This window comes from Vanellus vanellus (assembly GCF_965231255.1).
Source record: "Vanellus vanellus genome assembly, chromosome: 6".
Taxonomy (NCBI): domain Eukaryota; kingdom Metazoa; phylum Chordata; class Aves; order Charadriiformes; family Charadriidae; genus Vanellus; species Vanellus vanellus.
In genome coordinates this window covers 45547832-45565765 of record NC_138911.1, presented here as the reverse complement: position 1 = coordinate 45565765, position 17934 = coordinate 45547832, and the positions used below count along the sequence as shown (strand labels likewise).

The following is a 17934-nucleotide window of genomic DNA, read 5'->3' as shown; positions in this document are numbered from 1 at the left end:
GCTCACACCATGTGCTTTATCAGGTGGTGGTCGTGGGGTGACAGGGACAGGACAAAGGGCAGGGAGGAGGAGGAGGTAGGAGGAAGGATTTGGGATAGGCAGTTGTGGCCATCTCATCTCTGTGTCAGATCCCCTCACTCCCTTGGTGCTGGGAAGCCATTTCAGCAGCAGGGGAGGGAAGGGGAGGAATATCCCCTCACCATAAGGTGGGAGAGGGAGCAAAGGAGTCAGTGCAGTCCCGGTAACCACTGACAAGGTGACACACACAATTGCCACAGCTGCAATACTGCACCGTGAGAGGATGTGACTGCCTAGGAGCAACCGTCACCCAGCTCTGATGCAACAGCTGAGGAAAAAAATTCCGATCCTTTTAACATAAAAATTAGTCATCACTGAGGTCAGGTTTTCAGAGAGCTGTTCTCTGCCCTCTGGAGCTTAACCTTTAGGTATGACTGATAGCATTGTGAATTCCAGCAGTAAAAGAGCTGAGAGAAGGGAGATGAGGGCAAGGAGAAAGGGACACTGCAGAGGGCAGGGCCATTTGCTGATGTGCCTTCTTTCATCCCTGAGTGTGTATACTTTGATTTCATGTTTTGAAGTGCCTGGACCCATGGGCAGGTAGCAGCAGAGCAATAACCGTGGAGACGAGGCTGAGGGAGAAGAAGAAAGAGAGACCTGGGAGGTGAGAGCTGGCAGGAGAATGAAGCTACTTGGAGTATGGGAAGGGGGACCCATGGGTATGTGTAGAAGCCCAGAGACTGTGCAGAAGCAGCAGCATAAGCAGGGTGATGGGTGCTTGAGGAAGGAAGGGACTCCAGCTTGTAGGATCCCTCATCTCTTATCATTAGACTTGCCCAGAAATTTACTTGTGCTGAAACATTTCATAACCCAGAGTTCAGGTGACTATTCAAACCTGGAAAAAAAATAGTTGGTATCAAACTTGAGATCACTGAGAAGCCAGAGAGGGTCAATTCATTGACATACCCCATTACTGCTTTCATGAAGTCCCTCCCCACCCTCCGCCCGGGGTTTCGCTCTCCCTTGTTCCCTTTCGTGCTGGAGCAGTGAGCACACGCTGCCACTTGCCATCATGCTGGGGATCGCTGCTTTATCCTGAGGTCCTGGCTTGAGAAATCCCCCGCAGACAGTGGCCATCACAAGTCGTGTCCCCTTTTGAAGCAACCTGAAACTTCACATCCCACCCCAAAATAACCCAAACGTGCAGGAATCAGCCCTGCTCCCCCTTTCCCGTGTCCCCTGAAGACAAGCGGGCAATGCCGGCTGCCTGCGGGGACCGTCCCTCAGCCTCCGGGGTCCCCAGAGGGAGCAGCTCACGCTTGTCCAGCTCCATCCTCAGCAGAAGAGGCGGCAGTGCCCCATTTCTCCGACCCTGCCGCCTGTGGCAGCCAGGACGCGGCCCGACCCTGGAGCTGGCCCGGGGTCCCCGGCCCTGTCAGGCCACGGCCTCGGGGCCTCTGCCCCCGGCTGGCGCTGAGCGAAGGCGGCTGGGACACCGCAGCCGGCTGTGTAAGCAGCCAGGCGGTGAGGAGGCGACGAGGGGTAGCGAGAACACCCCGCGGGTCGACCGGGGGTGGGTGAGGATGCGGCGGGTCCGTGAGGAGGCGACGGGGCCGGGCGGCGCCGGCCGCTCCCCCTCCTCCCTCGGCGCCGCCAGGGGGCGCTGTGGCCCGCGGGCAGCGCGGCGCCAGGCGCGGGGGCGCTCCCCCTCGGTCGCCCGCGGGAGGAGGCGGGGCTGGCGGGCGGGGTCTCTATGGTGACGCCACACCCGGAAGCGCTGGGCGGCAGCGGCGGCGGGTTCATGTGCGGCGAGGAGAGGTGATGAATATTCATGTTGTAGCGCCCGGGGGGCGGGGCTTCGCCTGGGCGAGGTCCAGCCGCGCGGTGATGGCGGGAGGCAGCGTCGGTGCGGGGGGCGCCGGGGCCGGGGTCGGCGGACGGTGAGGAGGGGCCGGGCCGGGCCGGGCCGGGGGTGCCCCAGCGGCCGGGTTCCCGGCGGGGGCGGAGGGGAGGTGGGCACCCCCGAGAGCTCACCGCCGCCCCCCCCGCGTCTTCCTCCGTTTCAGGCCGGGGCCCCAGCTGGACGGGCTGTTCCTGCGGCGGTTCCTGCGGCTGCAGGCCGTCCTCTTCCCCGGGTGGCCCTCCCCGGGCGCCCTCATGTTCCTGACGCTGCTCTGCGTCGCCTTGCTGGGTGAGCCTGGGGTGGTGGGGATGGGGGGCTGCACCCCTCGTCTGCTCCCTGTTGCCCCCCGTGTTCCCCCTCTTCGCCGTGCCACTGCTGCCCTTCATTTCCTTCCCGTGCTTGCCTCTTCCCTCCAGAGCAGCTGGTTATTTACCAGGTCGGCGTCATCCCCAGCCAGTACTACGAGGTCCTGGGGAACAAGGACTTCTCCGGGTTCAAAACACTGACTGCTGTGGCCCTGACTCTCATCGTGGTAAACTCCACGGTAAGACAGGCCAGAGGCTCCCGTGTCTTGGGGGAGGAGGGGAAGGCTGCCTATGGCTCCTGGCATGATCTTGGTAACAAAGGATCTAGGTCTGCCCTTGTCCTGTTAGGTAGCTACGCGTGGGGCGGATTACCGGTACAAACTGTTAGTTTTTATTTCATTTGGGGAAATGGCTCATTCTTCTCACTTGCCTCTTCCTGTCTGTCTCTTTGCCCTCTTTCCAGCTAAAAAGCTTTGACCAGTTTATCTGCAACATGATGTACGTGAGCTGGAGAAAATCCCTCACCGAATACCTCCACAGCTGCTACTTCCAGGGCCAGGTCTACTACAGCCTGCACGTGCTGCGCGAGGACATCGATAACCCGTAGGCTGCCTGCGGCTTCTCTCAGCCTCTTGCTTGGCTTCTCATGGGCTGCTCCATGCCTTTTCCTGACTTCTCTGTGTCTCTGGGTAGGGGCTTGAGCCATAGAAGCTTTTGCAATCTAGGCACAAATACCCTCATCGGCCCTGGATGGGAGGTGGTACCTGTTGCTGGAATCTGCCATGACTGCTGGTCATAATGGTTTAAGGGTAGGATGTTTCTGTTGTGAGGAAAATGGAGGCCCGGCAGAACAGGGATCTGGTGCCACTATAAAACACGCTGTCAGCAAACTCAACCCTTGACACTCAGTGTGACATTGCAAAGGGCCTGGCTGGAGTCAGAAGGCACTGCCTCTCCTTGCTTTCATGCAGCCACCACATTAGGACAGTCCCTGTTGTTCTGTTTGAGCTTCAGCCACCAGAGTCTCCAGCTGAACACAGTTTTGTTTAGTTGGGTTTTTAGTGGTTTTGATAACCTATTGGAGCCACATCCAGGAAGGGCTTTCCTTTGCACTGCATGAGGGCTGCATTTCCGCTTTCCTGTCAGGGAAATGTCAGGGGTGACTTGAAATATGAGAGAAAGTAGGGACATTGGGTCCCTCCTTGCTTATCGTGGCCCACCTTGAGATCCCCTTCCAGTTTGCTTCATGCACTGTCCTGCTTACTGCAGAGCTGCTGATCTACTCGGGCTGTGCAGTGAAGGTGGAACGCTTGCCTTCCTTACAACTGCCTGATGACATTGGCCTTCCAGCCTGTTCTTGCACACAGGACACTGCTGTCATAATTACACGCTTTGAAGAGTTAAATATCCTACATTAAGCGTCATGTGAGAGGTAGAAGCTTTTTTTTTCCCCCCTCCAGTGTTTAAATAAGTTATTATTAAATACTCACTGAAAAACTAGAAACCAGGGGATAACTTATCCCAAATTGTGTGGCTTTATACAGTTGTTTTGAGACCTCTCCTCTCCTGGAGGGGGCACCCCTGGTCTAGTCACTGCACTGGTGCCATCTCCCACGTGGATGGAACCAGAGGGAACCAAGCCTGCGGTCCCTATGAGAAATAGCTGTCTTGCAGGGACTCCTAACTGTTGCTACTAGTGGTGACCTCAAGGAACTGAAGCAACTTCTGTGATTCTGCTGCCCAGTGCTCCTGGCTGCCTGTCTTTGTTCCTTCGTTGCACAGCGTGGTGGTCTGTGTGGCTGCACAGTGAAATCATGCTGGGTATCTCAGATGGTTTTTTGTCTGTATTGTTTTTCAGCCAGACCTGTTCCCTGGCTGCTTCTGCTGGCCCAGTGCTAGAAGACAGCCTGAGTAAGAGCAGCCGGCTGTGCACTGGGGGAGCAGCAAGCAAGGAGAGGGCTTAGCTTGGCTCAAACAGCGCAGCCCTACTGCCAAACATGAAATCACAGCTTTGTGATGCTGATGCACTTTCCATCTACTGTCGAGGTTACTCCCACCCTCGTTAAATGTTCAGTTCTGATAGTGTTTTGCAGTGGTATGGAGTTGCAAAGAGAGGTTGAAAAGTCATGCCTGTCACCAAGGCATGCAACGCTTCCCAGGCAGTGTAGCACATTGGCCATGGTCAAAAGCTCCTGCATGCCTGTCTTTTCCTTTGGGAGGGGCAGGGGGGAAGGGTAGGACGGAGGCCCCTTACCACATGACTATCCTGCTCAGGTTTATTTTTAACCAGGGAATGTGTTCGCATTGTGCAGTAAAATGCGTGAGATAACTGGGTCACTCTGCTCCGCAGCAATAGAGCCAGCTCTCCTGACCTTAGCAGACCGAATGTGTGGGACTGTTGCAGAGTATTTTTCATTACCACCTTGCTTCTGCTCAAACATCCAATCCTATTGTTTAGTGTCTTTTTTTGGTGCCACTACAAAAATTCTCTTCATCTTGTGATTCCTTGATGAGAATTTTTTCCCTGCACTGGGTTCTTAGAGTGAACTAGTGACAAAGTGACCTCCCATTATGCAGTGCAAACCAAACTGAGTGTTAGATGCATGGTGTCATCCATCTAGAAGGAATGAAGAGTGGGTTCTGAGTGGCATACAAACACTTGCGGCTCCTAGCAGGGCATTTGAGTTTATATTTATGTGTTATCATTGCACGTTGCTTAATAGCTCGTAAAAAGCAATATCCTGCTATGAGTCTATAGTGCGACTTAAATTATAACTTTATGGGAGCAATTACAGTATGTTAAAAAGGACAAATGATGACTGTAAGGTCAGTCAGGGTGAGAGCTGCCCCAAAATTAAAGCCATTGCTGTTCCAGGACTGCAAAAGAGTTGAGATTAATGTCCTTGTGGTTGTATCTGCACTGATGTTTAAGCAGGAGTCCAGCCTTGCTCTTCATTCTGAACTCCAGCATTCACCATCATGGCCTTTCCACCTGTGCTTAGTGCATCAGACTGAAGCCTTCATCCATGTGTTCTCAACAGATGAGGTGCTGAGGGAGTAATTATGCTGAAATCCTTTCTAGTTACCCTAAGTGCAACTCCTGTTCAGCAGTGGTGTGGGTGGGACTTGAGGGTCTGTCACCCATGTGCCCGCTGCTGGTGGGGTGAGGAGGCTTGGTGCGCTGCTGCCTGCTCTTGTGGAATGGGGGCGGGTGGAAGCACTTTCTTCCTTGCAGCAAAGGGATCAGAAGGCACTCCATGCAGAGCAAAGGGACCAGCTGCTGTGGGAGGGTGGCTTTGATGGCAGCGTTTGCAAATATCCAACAGCTTGCAAAGGCCTGGCCTCTGCCCTAGCCAGTCCTGGTAGCTCTGGTGCCTGAGATGCAGCAGCAGTACTAAAGGTTTGCGAGAGACTCGATAGTTTTTGGTAATACGGGGGTGGGTCCAGGAGAGGCGTAAAGGACTGTGATGCAAAGACCTTTAGCACAAAGTTGGATAATGTTGTTGAAAGTTAAGGGGTTAATCCAAGGAACAAGGTGAAAGTAACAGCAGGAGCTGTTCTTCCTGGGTGCCAGGAAGGCCCTTGGGTGGGTGCTGCTGGGCCATGGAAATTGTCTCCCATGGGGGAACAGGAGTCACACCTGCAGGTCCCTCCCAGGCAGGGTTGTTCACCTGTACCCTGTCCAAAGTTCAGGCAGTGAAACAGCCTGGCTTGTGCCCTGTTAGGGAGTTAGTACTGGTTCTTGCTTCTGGGCTTTAACAGTGTCAATGGTTCTTTGTGTTGAGCAGGGACCAGCGCATCAGCCAGGATGTGGAGAGGTTCTGCAGGCAGCTCAGCTCCATGGCCAGCAAGCTCATCATCTCACCCTTCACGCTGGCCTACTACACATACCAGTGCTTCCACAGGTAAGGACCCATCCTGGCCCTGCTTCCACGCCTCTTTCCTAGGCTCGTTTTGGAGCCTGGCACCCACATTACAACTCCCCAGACAGACACTTGCACATGTGGATGAATGGTCTCTGCATGCCAAAGGGGATTCTTCTTTTGGGATGCCGATGTGTGCAGTGCTGGCCCCCAAACCTCTGTGAAAGCCAAGAGAGGTGGTAGTTGAGGGCTCTGACTGCTTGAGTCCAAGGGTGCTGGGGTGTCCTTTTGCTTGGATTATTAGCTGACCTCTCTTTCTCTTCCTCTGTAGCACAGGCTGGCTAGGCCCGGTGAGCATATTTGGGTATTTCATCATTGGGACGATTGTCAACAAAGCATTGATGAGCCCAATTGTGTCTAAACTTGTGCAGCAGGAAAAACTGGAGGGGGATTTCAGGTGAGTCCCAGCAGAGAAGGATTTTCAATGCCTTTTGGCAGTTCCTGCGAAAGCTGCCTCTTTGTCTCCGTTTGGTGCCATGTACGCAGCTACTTCTCTTGTCGTTGACTTGCCCCACACTCAGAGAAACCTACCTGCACAGTGGTGCTCCAAAGTCTGTGTGCTGAGCCTCCGCCACCCCTTTCACTGCTCTGTGTCGTGGCAGGCAGTGCCTTTGGTTCAGTGTCCTGGTTCAGCGTCCAGGCTACTTGCCTGGCCATGGCTGTTGCTGGTGCCTCTGCTAGGACATTGGATGTGTAGAAGAAAAACTGCACATGAAACTTCCTGCAGTTCAGTGAACTGCATCTACTGACAGAAATCAGGTTTCTGCTTCACCACCACCTTCATGAAGTGCCAAAACCAGCACAGTCTTTCCATATGCTCTGTAAGTCATCTTCTCCCCTTCTGCTGCAGGGTTGGCTGGGTGTGTGGCAGGGGCTTTGCAGCTTTCCCTGGGGCTCAGGGTATCCAGGGACAGCAGGAGAAGCTGGTGTGGCACAGGGAGCCCAGACTAGGGCAGTTGGTTGTGGTGATTCTGTATAGTGGAGATGCTGGGCTAGCAAACAGAAGGTCCACAGGCTGAGAAGATGTGTACAGAGAGTGGGATACCAAACAAATGCGCCACTGAGCTGGCCCAGAATGATGTCGCTTTGTGTTAAACCTTGGTCTCTGGTGCCTTTTTGAGCCTGTTGAGTATTTCTGTCAAGAGATGCTTCAGTTCAGTGCTCTGACAAATACAAGACAAGTTTCCTCTAGCAAAGATGTTGGCTACAGAATTTACTGGGCATTTGTGCACAATCCTGATGATGTTTTTCTGGGTTGTCCAGGTTCAAGCACATGCAGATTCGCGTCAATGCGGAACCAGCTGCTTTCTACAGGTTAGTAGTGTTCATTTCTTTACGTCCTTGTAAGGATCCTTCCAGCTTGGAGCGTCCTTGTTGTATTCATGTATCCCAAAGGAGTGCAAGTCCTGTTGCTGCAGCTGGAGCTTTCTGTCCCCTCCATTGCGCTGCAGTGTTGTACAGCCCTGACACTCTGTTCTCCTTTGCATTCTGCACATCTTCTGCAGAAGTACTCCACAGCAGATAGTCAACTATTTTTTCTCTGCCTCCTTTCTAATATCCCCAGAAGCATGGTACAGATTTGGTGCTACCTTAGAGACCATTGCTGATGTTTTGCCAGGTCCTTACCTGGAAGATTGCTGGAGGTCTCATTGCATCTTGTCAGGATGTTCCACTAGGGACTTGTTATAGGTTGCTTCTGGCCCCATCCTGCTGCTGCTCACCTGCGTGTCTCCTGTGGGTATGCTAGCTATTGCCTGGCCTCCTTACCTCTGCTTGCTCCTCTAGGTCAGCCTGTGCCCTGACCCTGCCAACACGGTACTGCTGTTCTCTGCATTTGCTCAGTGCCATTTACTCCAGAGCTGAGCACGCAGTTGGGAGCCCAGCAGCACCTCACCACTTAGTGATGCCCTGAAATCTGTTGAGCTGCTGCTTGAAGCTTTTAAGGTGTTTCACAGAAATGGCTAGAACCCAGGAAAAGGGCTGTGGTTTTACTGTAGCTTGTGTTGGGGTGTCTGGTCGATGACAGGAGGTCATTGCTCCTCTCTTGTTACGTGTCCACCTTTGCCCTCTGATTGTGAAATTGTGCTTCTTCCAGGAATTTAAGCAAGCAGCAGCTGTCCTGTTTCTGATCTCCCCTGCCTGTCATCTGTATTTGGCTCCTTCATGCTGTAATGACTGAGCATTTCAAGTGTTGTAGTGTTGTCCCCAAAGTGGTTTGATCCAAAATCACTGATTTCATAAGGATTTATATTGACAGACATGAAACTGTGATTTGAATAACTGAAATCAATTGCGGTTTGCATTGGCAAGTTTGAGTTATTTCTTTGTGGACTGGTTGATTCTTATTGATTGATGATAGTTTTTCTTAATGGAGAAGATACTGTAATTATGTACCCTTATTTAAGCTGCAGTACTTTTCCTCACAATTTTGAAGTTTTTTATTCTATTACTAAGTAGAAAACGGAAAGTGAATTATTATACCAGAAAACAGAGTGTCTTACTTCAATAGAGTTCATTAGTAGAAAAGCTTCACTTGGTGGGAAACTAGAATTTAATTGAATTGCACAAACCCAGGCATTTTCATGATATTAACCTTAATTAAAAATAAAGGAATTCTTTTAAAGGTTGCATTCTTAGAATCCTGCAAGAGGAGGAGCATGTGGTGAGTGGCTGATTTTGATTGCTAGACTTCTCTAGCTTGTAGAGGCTGTTAGATCTTGTCCTCTTGCACCTGCCTAACCATTGTTTTGGTAAAGGAAGAAACAAAACCTGAGCACTGTCACCTTTTTACTTCTTTGGTTTCTAAGCCTTTGGCAAACTTACTTTAAAAGTGAACTGAATGGGAGGAAAAGCCAAAACCGATACAGCAATCTCTCCTCATCTGCAGAAGAAATAATATCTCTGGTCCCTGGTGCCTTTCTTGCCTTTACCTCCTTGTGTCCAAGGCTTTGTCCTTTCAGAATACTAAGCAGCAAAGATTGCAGCTCAGTAGTTACCTGAGATGGGTTGTAGGGCAGTAATGCCAAACTGAATTCTAACTGGAGGTATTTTTGAGGAAGAAAATGTATTTTTCTAAGAACTGAGAATCTTTAGAACTGAGACTCTTCAAATATCTTTGGGGTGTTGTTTTTTTTTTGAGCAACTCCTGGCCCTATCTGCTCGGGCCCTAGTGACTCCCCCATTGCATGGACCATGGTGGGAGCGTGGGTGTGTGCTGGGCGCAAGCATGTGTTGGGTGGCAGAGGCAATAGCGGCAGAGGCAATAGCTGCTGTGACAGGTGGGACTCTGGAGTGAGATGTGAAGCGCTCTCTGTATTTTGCCACCTGAGGGCAGCCCAGCCCTTGCAAAGGAGCAGAATGAGCTGCCACGTTTGCTGAAGGTGGTGGTTTAGAGCCCAGATGTGCCTCCTTGCTACTGGCTCAGCCTGGCTGTGGGAGCATCACCACTGGCTTGGGTGGTAGACGACCCCCTGCTGCCTGTGGAGATACCCCCGGGAAAAGGGGGGCTGTGGGGCTGGGCTTACACACACTGGGGGCTGCTCTGCTCAGGGCTTGTCTGCGTCCCACTCCTTCAGGGTGGGGAATGGGAAGAGGCAGACTGGGGCTGCTGACCGGGCAGGGGGTGTTGGCTTGCTGTCACCTCGCCTCTGCCCTCTTCTTTCTGGCTCCAGCTGTGTAGTGGTGCTGTCCCTCTTTTCCAGCCCAGCTGTGCTTGGAGAGTGTGTGTGACCTTGCATGTGCATTGCTCCAGTCTGGGGCCTCACTGACAGCATCTGGCCTTGCCTCATCTTCTGTATGCAACAGCAGCATCCATGGGCTCTGGAAGAAATTTGCAGAGCTGCTTGTTTCAGCCAGAGTGTTTTGGCGAAGCTCTTCAGGAAGGCACTCTTGGCTGTTCAGTTCCTGCTCAACAAAGAGCTTGTTGCTTGGAGGCTGAGGTGCCAGACCCTTTCCAAGCTTCAGTCCTAAAGCCCATACTTGGACTTCATTGTGGTGCTCCTGGGATGTCTGTGGCATGTTGCAATCTTGTTTTACAGGGCTGGGCGAGTGGAGCACACGCGCACGGACCGGAGGCTGCAGAGCCTGCTGCAGACCCAGAGGGAGCTGATAGGCAAGGAGCTGTGGCTATACAGTGAGTGAGGAGTTTGCGGGGTGAAGTGGGGCATGTGGTAGTTCCATTGCTGCGGCCCGCAGGCTTGGGAACCCTCCTGCTAGAGAAGCAGTGCTGGGTTTTTCTCTCATGCCTCTTGCTGGCGCATGAAAGCCCTGAGGGTGAACAAAGGGTGCCTCCTGCAGTCCTAAATGGGAATCCTGTTGTGAAAAAAAGCCTCATGGAGAGCGAGGTTGTGGAGAACCCAGCTAGGTCAGAGTCAGAGAACACAAGCCCCAAAAGGTATTCACCTTTATTACTGCAGGAATCTGTGCTATTTGTGGAGCAGGTGTTCAATGGCCGGGAAGAGGGGGAAGGGCTTGAGCTTTGAAGAAGGAGAAGACTCTGTATATGTGGTTGGGAGCTATGGAAACTTCTTTCCTGTAGAGCCTATCCCTTGAGCATTGTTGTCCCCTGAAAATCTCCCTTCTCCCATTGTCACTGGGTCCAGGTTTGGGAGTCAAATGACCACTATAAAGACAGCTTTTCCTCATCTCACCAGCATAGTGAACTTCTGAGCAACATAAGGGAGGGAGAACCCTGAATGCAGGTGTCTTTGTGGGAGTTTGGGGTCTTAAGTCTTTCTGCCTGTCCTGTGCTCCAAGACAGACTTCACAGCCAACCATCTTGCCCCAGAGCATCATTTTTGCCCTCCCTTCTGTTTCTTGCGAGTCAGCCAGACCCCTGAAGAGTAGAAACAAATAGGCTTTTGCCCCACGGTGGTTCCTGAGCTGTGTGTCTGCGTGATGTTTCTCTACTCAGGGGCCTGCCCCAAAGTGCTCTTTTCTTGGCAAATGGATTTTCACCCTGGTGCTTGTGCTGTCCTGCTAAATGGTTTCTTCTGCTCTGGTGCATTGTGAAGGGCTGAGGCAAGACCATGGGTCTTCCTTGGACTGGGCTCATGGGCTGCACTTGAGCCTGACTGGGACAGAGGTTCCCTAACTCACTGTCTTCTCTCAATGTACTTCTGCCCAGTTGGGATCAACACCTTTGACTACCTGGGCAGTATCCTGAGCTATGTGGTCATTGCCATTCCCATCTTTTCTGGAGTCTACGGTGACCTGAGTCCAACAGAGCTTAGTGCCCTCGTCAGCAAGGTGAGCGAAGGGTGATCTGCCATACCCCGTTGTTGAGGGTGAGCAGTCACTGCGGATGGAGGTTTTGTGTGGGGCTGGTGACATTGGGGCTGGATAACCTGCAGCAGTTGACCTTCATTCAGGTTAGACTGTCCCTGTCCATGGTGGCATGGAAATGGAAGCTTGGAGCCAGCTGATGTATGGTTAACCCGGGGGTGAGAGCTGTCAAGAGCACATTGATGTGTTTCCTAGCTCAGACCTCTGGGTCTAAGAAGACCAGGAGGTCAGAAAGCCTCTGGCTTTCGGCAGTGTGGGTGGGGAATGGGTCCGTGCAGTGCTGCAGGTCCAGGTTATGCCCTGGTCTGCTGCCCATGGTGACCCTGGCCACCTGTGAGGCTGAGCTGGCTTGCATTTGCATTCCTGACTTGACTTGTTCCCAGATACTCAAAACTGGCCCGTGACAGAGAATGCAGAGCTAAAAATAGCTAAATGGGCACTGCAGGCTGAGACACCCTGCTCTGAGCCAGGTACAGTGCTGGGGCAGGGCTGGTGGCATGGATCTGCACGATTTAGATGGGGCAAGCGTGCTGGGCCCTGGGCTGGCCAGCAGGCACTCTGCAAACACCATCCCTGGGTGACAGGAAATGTATCCAATTGGTGGAAACTGCTGTACGGAGCAGGGAAGCCCTGCTCTGTCCAAATATGGTTGTCCTCTTCACTCCCACCACCTGGGTGACTTCTCCACCCCTCCTTCATCTTGCTGGGACCGCTGATGTGGCCAAATGTCTAGACTCTTTGGCTGCCTCCTCACAGCTATGGAGGAAGGGGCAGTGCCCCAGCTCAGCACTGACTCTTGCTCTGATGTGTAATTTCTCCCCAGAATGCCTTTGTTTCCATCTACCTCATTGGCTGCTTCAGCCAGCTCATAGATCTCTCCAGCACCATGACCGATGTTGCTGGCTACACACACAGGTGAGCTTCTCCACATGAAAGGAAAGTGTGGGACAAGACTCTGCTCAGGTCTGTGCTAAGTAAATAAGAAACAGTTGCTTGTGAGCAAGCAGAGATAAGTTTGAATATTGTGAGGAGGTTGCTGGTGTCGTCCCTGGCATTCATGCAAGCTCTTGTTTATCTAGGATTGGTGAACTGCAGGAGACCTTGCTGAACCTTGGCAGGAAAAAAAATGATAACTACTCAGAAGCCAAAGCCAGCTGGGATTTAGACAGGTGAGTGTCCTCAGCAACTGGTGGCCTTGCAGCTTACATGCCAGAGTGAGGGGCTGTTACAGGATGGAGATGGCTGTTGGTGTCACAGGCTGTGGCATGCAGTTGGCTAGAGCAGGCAGTGCTCACTGTGATTTGTCATTCCTGGGGCATGTGGGGCAGGGCTGCTGTCACAAAGGCACAGGAGGTCTAAGGTGCCTGATCTTTGCCAGTCTCAGCATGATCACTTACTCCCACATCTCTCCTCCTTTGTCTTGGTGGTGGCCCAGCAGCCGTTCTGGGGAGGACCCTGTGCCAAGGGACACAGCTTTCCTTCTGGAGCGAGTGACGCTCTCAGTGCCATCCTCTGGCAAGCTGCTCATCAAGGACTTGAGCCTCAGGATCTCACAAGGAAACAGCGTGATGATTGTGGGGAACACTGGCACAGGGAAGACATCTCTCCTGAGGGTCCTTGGGGGACTCTGGGAGACCACGCGGGGTAAGGACTGCTGCTTGCCACAGCCTTCTCTTTCTCAGCCAGGGCTGCCCTGAGTTAGGAAGGGGACAGTGTGGGGTTGTGAGGCCAGTGCCACCTTGTGATGGTGAATGTGTCCCTGATGCATTGGGGCCACCCATCTCTATCACATATTCAGCTCTGGCTCTCATTGCTTTGCGCTGTGTTGCAAGTATACCTTTTCAGGGATTTGTTGGCTACTTCACGGGGCAGGACTGCACAGGGGGAGGTAGGGAGTTGCTGGCTGGCGCCGCAGGCTTGGCATGAGTGTGTTTCTGTGCAGGGAGCATCAAGATGCTGACCTGCTTTGGCCCCCGGGGAGTGGTGTTCCTGCCGCAGCGGCCCTTCTTCACCGATGGAAGCCTGCGTGAGCAGGTGAGCCCAGGGGCTGCCTCTAGTCTGGTCCTGCTCCCAGCTGTGGTCGTGCCCTGCAAACCTGTGTGCTGCAGAAAGGCCTGCAAGAGGGAGGATCCCTGTGGCTGCTCCTTCCCTCGTGCCTGAATTCATGCCACTGACATTGCATCTCTGATGGACTGTGTCCAGCTGCCTCTGACATGGCTTCTTTTGCTCTGTTAAACAGGTAATCTATCCCCTGAAGGAGATCTATCCAGTTTCAGGTATGTGGAAATTCATTAGAACAATTAGCCAACCCTGTGTTGTCAGCTCCCTGTTCTGTACCCAGTGCAGCTTCTCCCCTACCATGCCCCATCCATTTTACATCCTTTTTGAGGAGCACTCATCCATTTTGCTTTTGTTGCTCTCTGCTTTTCCCTGGAAGATTTACCTTAGTGTAGGTTAAGGTTGGCTCTGTGTTCCCTCCCTTTTGGGAGAGAACATATTATCTTGATAAGAACATATTCTCTTGATGCAATGAGGACAAGCTTGCCATGCTCTGCATGTTGTGCTCAACACGTGATATATATTGAGGCGCCTTGCTCTTGGGATATATCTGATCTGTCTGGTACAACCTGCCTTTGGGCAAGCCATGTTTTCCTTCATCTCATTTTCCATCCACCTCCATCTTTCACTGTTCCTCTTTTTCAAATGATGTGTGGCATGCTGTCGAGGTCAGACTACATGGATCCTTTCTCTCCCCCGCCCTCTTCCTAAGGCAGACCACACGTGGGCCACTGCAGCTTGCAGATGCCCAGGTTTAAGTTTCTGAGTGAAGCAGTGTTACGTGCTGCTTTCAAACACTTGTGACTCATAGTCTTGTGGAGAGTAACTGCAGCCATCAGCTTCTGTTGTGGCTTTTCAGCAGCTTCAGAGAGGTCCGTGGCAGATGCACAGCCCTTCTGCTCTGCTTCCACAGCTGCTGACTGTACCAGCTCAAGTGTATGTTCTGCTCCACAGCTGGTTCACCCTGAGGTTTTTCCCATCCCACACAAGATCCTTTTGCTGGCTGTTACCCAAGTCCTGCTCCCATGACTCCACCACCTGCAGCGCACAGTGGGCAGTCAGCCATAAGAAAGCAGCTGGTGGGCAGGGCCTTGGCAAATGAAGGCTGCATCCTTGTGTTCTGGCTGTGTCTGTCTGTGACCATGAACTGAGCTGAGTCTCAGGTGTATCTGTGGAGTCCAGCTACCTTCTGGCATGCTGCTTACAGGCATGGTTAACATTTTTAAGGAAGGTCGGTCTTTGGAAGTTCTCTGTGCCAGAGTTCAGGACGTAGTATAGTTAAGTGGTTGAGTCATCTACACTGGACCTCAGGAGATCCTCCAAACCTTCCCTCCTGCCCCACCGACTCCTCCTTGCTGCTGTGGCCTCAGCACACATTGCCTCTGCTTATGTTTTGTTGCTTTCTCTCCTAGGGTCTGCAGATGATGAGAGAATTGTGCGATTCCTGGAGCTGGCCGGGCTGGTAAGACCCCAGTAGTACTGCTGCCTTCTTTCCTGGTGCTGCTAGCAAGGGAAGAAGGGATGAGGTTTTGTGGCAGCACAGTGTGACTGTGTGCTGGACACATGCGGGGACGCTGTCTGCAGCTGGGACAGGGCTGTCCATGGGACAGGCAGAGGAGGAGGGATACAGGTGGGAAAGGAGAGAATAGCAGGAAGGAGGTGGTTATGCTGAGGGCTGTGGGCTGACAGAGCTGGGGGCTGCGTTCACAAGTCTGCTGTGATCTCTGCAGACTGACTTGCTGGCGAGGGCTGGAGGACTGGACAAGCAGGTGGACTGGAACTGGTAAGGGAGCTTGCCATCTGCATGAATTTGGGTGATCTCGCTGGGTGGAGAACACTTCTAAGCAGATGCACATTGCTGCTGGACTGATGAACAGGGGCACAGTCTTCATGCCCCAAGGATCAATGCCAATGATCACCAGCCATGCTGTTCTGCAGGCAGCTGTCTGTGCACAGGGGTGCAGAGCCAGTCCCAGTGTGGAAGGGGGCACAGGGGACACATAGGGAGAGTTGCTTGCTGGGGTCTCCGATATCAGCAACCATAAGCTCTTCAGCAAACGAGCTCTTTTTGTTGAGGGAGATTTTGAATCTTGACCCTGCTGCAGGTATGACATCCTGTCCCCAGGGGAGATGCAGAGGCTCTCGTTTGCACGGCTCTTCTACCTTCAGCCAAAATATGCAGGTGAGTGAGTGACCGTGAAAGAAAAAAGGGGAAAAAAAAGAAAAAAAAGAAAAGCCAGGGCTTTTGGTGTAAAGAGAAGCTGGTACAGAAACAGCTCATGAGATTTCTTCTTTGACAGGAACGTGCTTTGTCTTGGCCATTATTTTAGCAGCGTAGCATGCAGAGGATTCAGGGGTGAAAATATTTCATTATCTGTGTGGAGGGTGGTAAATCAAGAGGCTGTATATAAGACGTTCTCTTCTTAGGGAGCTAGAGATTAATGTTCTTGGTCCAGGTCCAATGGCAGCTGAAGAAGCCCCTTCTCAGCATGCTTACCAGTTGCCACATAAAGAAGCGTGCGTGCTAGGGAGTGTCGTGTCAGCTGCAGTATCTGAAGCTCGTGAACCTCTGTAGGGTTGTGGAAGCAGTGTGGGAAATTTAGCTGTAATGCAGCAAAAGAAGACGAGGAGCAGTGGAAGAAACAGTCCTGAGAGATGACAGAAGCAGCTCCCATTAGCAGATGAGGCTAAGTCCTTTGCATGCCTAGATTGCTAGTGACTGCTGGAGGCTAGGGGGGGCTGTTGGAGGACTTGTCATGAGGGCCAGGGTGGGTGTCGGTGAACAGAGCTGGTGTTCGTAGCATGTAGCCACACATAAGTACCTCTCTTCCCCTGAATCCTGTGGCACAGCTCAGTGTTGTCTGGGCAGAAGGAACCTGTGGATTGCAAACTAAAAGCTGTAGAGATGATGTAAAACAAATGGAATTTATCTGCTCCAGATCTGTAGTATTTACCCTTAACTGACAGGAAGGTGACTCATGCTATCCTGGATGCCCCAGGTGGGATCTGGGCCAGAGGGGTGCACAGGCTGCTGTGCAGTGTGGTGTTCTGGCCCACAGCCTGCCTTGAGAAGGTCGTGTCTTGGCTTTCACGGCAGTGGGGATAGGGAAGTGGCTGGCAGCTATTGAGGGAGAGGAATGAGGTGAATGGTGCTGTTTGGGTGAATGCGAGGTCTTTTGGGGAAGCGCAGCTTTCCCAGTTGATTGACAGCAGCTATGCCAGAGGAAAATTGGAGTCCTTATGCTTTTCCTCACTTGCCTTCTGCAGATGCTCTTGGTGAACTCTGGTTAATATGTGAAATGTTCTGGGCAGGTGCTGCTCTTTTGCCTAGGGGGAGATGACTGGTCAGGAGAGGATTTGTGGGGCTTACAACTTTTCTCTCAGTATTAGATGAAGCCACCAGTGCCCTGACAGAAGAAGTGGAACATGAACTGTACCGTGTGTGCCTTCAGCTGGGTATGACACTGATCAGCGTGGGACACAGGGCCAGCCTGGAAAAGGTGAGATGGGGAGACAGTGCTCCAACACCTCTCTGGTGGCGGTGAGACAAGGGAGGTAGAGAGGGGTCCCTGGTGAGCAGAGGGGAGTGACTGAGGCTGGAGAGCCTCAGTGTGGGAGGACATGCCCTTGTAGAGATACCCCTCAATCATTGTGTTCTTAAATTGCAGTTCCACAGCTGGATTTTGAAACTTCATGGGGAGGGAAGATGGGAGCTCACTCGGTGTGAGAAGATGAAGCTGGGGAAAGACGCTGAAAAACATGCCCTTGTCTGGCCAGCCACAGAACCTGCACACCCATGGGAGAGCTCTGAATAGCAGACATGGAGCTGCCAAGCCAGCAACTGTCAACAAGGGATTCATCCAGTGCAAGACCAGTTCTGGATTTTGCTGAGGGACACAGAGCCAAGTCTGTGGGGTTTTGCCAGGAGCAGAAATATCTATGCCATCCTTCTCCCAGCTCCATTCTCCTGCTTACCCACCTCTCACAGGGGGAAAGGGCTGAGCTGCTAGGCTGCCCAAAGAGAAGATGCTGCATCATGGGGCTTGTAGAAGGAATGACCAGAGGAACCTCCACAAATCCAGGATGCAGTGGTGCAAAGCTAGGATGCAGCTTCCTGTTCTGCCCTCTGTGCCTCGCTGGGACCTCTTTTTGATACACAGCTCTGCAGAACAAACTTCTGTACCCGTGGGTCTGTTGAGGGTTGTGGTCCCCAGCAGGTGTCAAGGGATGTACTGTAAGGAGAGGAAAATGCTGACACAGAGGAGGGGCATGTCTCTGCTCTCCTTATGACACAGGGTTACAGGTCAAAGAAACATTTTTATATTAAAATCTGGGGCCTGTTTTCCAACAATGTTTATGGAGAAGAGTCAGTATTTGTTAACCAAACTGCTGCATCTTTTCCCTTTGGGGTTTGGTTTGAAGGAGATGCTTGTATATTGGCAAT

General features: G+C 52.3%; 1 protein-coding gene across 1 annotated transcript; it reads left to right on the top strand.

Moving 5' to 3' along the window:
• Window positions 1-1806: 1806 nt before the first annotated feature.
• On the top strand, window positions 1807-17835 carry ABCD4 (ATP binding cassette subfamily D member 4). The gene is made up of 18 exons (XM_082484929.1): window positions 1807-1836; window positions 2085-2209; window positions 2338-2465; window positions 2690-2829; window positions 6015-6131; window positions 7413-7463; window positions 10187-10281; window positions 11275-11396; window positions 12256-12347; window positions 12512-12601; window positions 12868-13076; window positions 13375-13466; window positions 13672-13708; window positions 14903-14952; window positions 15221-15273; window positions 15596-15672; window positions 16875-16990; window positions 17159-17835. The coding sequence occupies exons 1-18, from the start codon at window positions 1820-1822 to the stop codon at window positions 17303-17305; spliced, it is 1758 nt and encodes a 585-aa protein (XP_082341055.1). The 5' UTR covers window positions 1807-1819; the 3' UTR covers window positions 17306-17835.
• The last annotated feature ends 99 nt before the right edge of the window (window positions 17836-17934 follow it).

Excerpts from the sequence above, each read along its gene's own strand:
- ABCD4 (XM_082484929.1), top strand. Across the intron at positions 13,467-13,671 it reads ATGGAAGCCTGCGTGAGCAG|GTAATCTATCCCCTGAAGGA; the intron begins GTGAGCCCAGGG and ends TCTGTTAAACAG. Across the intron at positions 15,274-15,595 it reads AAGCAGGTGGACTGGAACTG|GTATGACATCCTGTCCCCAG; the intron begins GTAAGGGAGCTT and ends ACCCTGCTGCAG.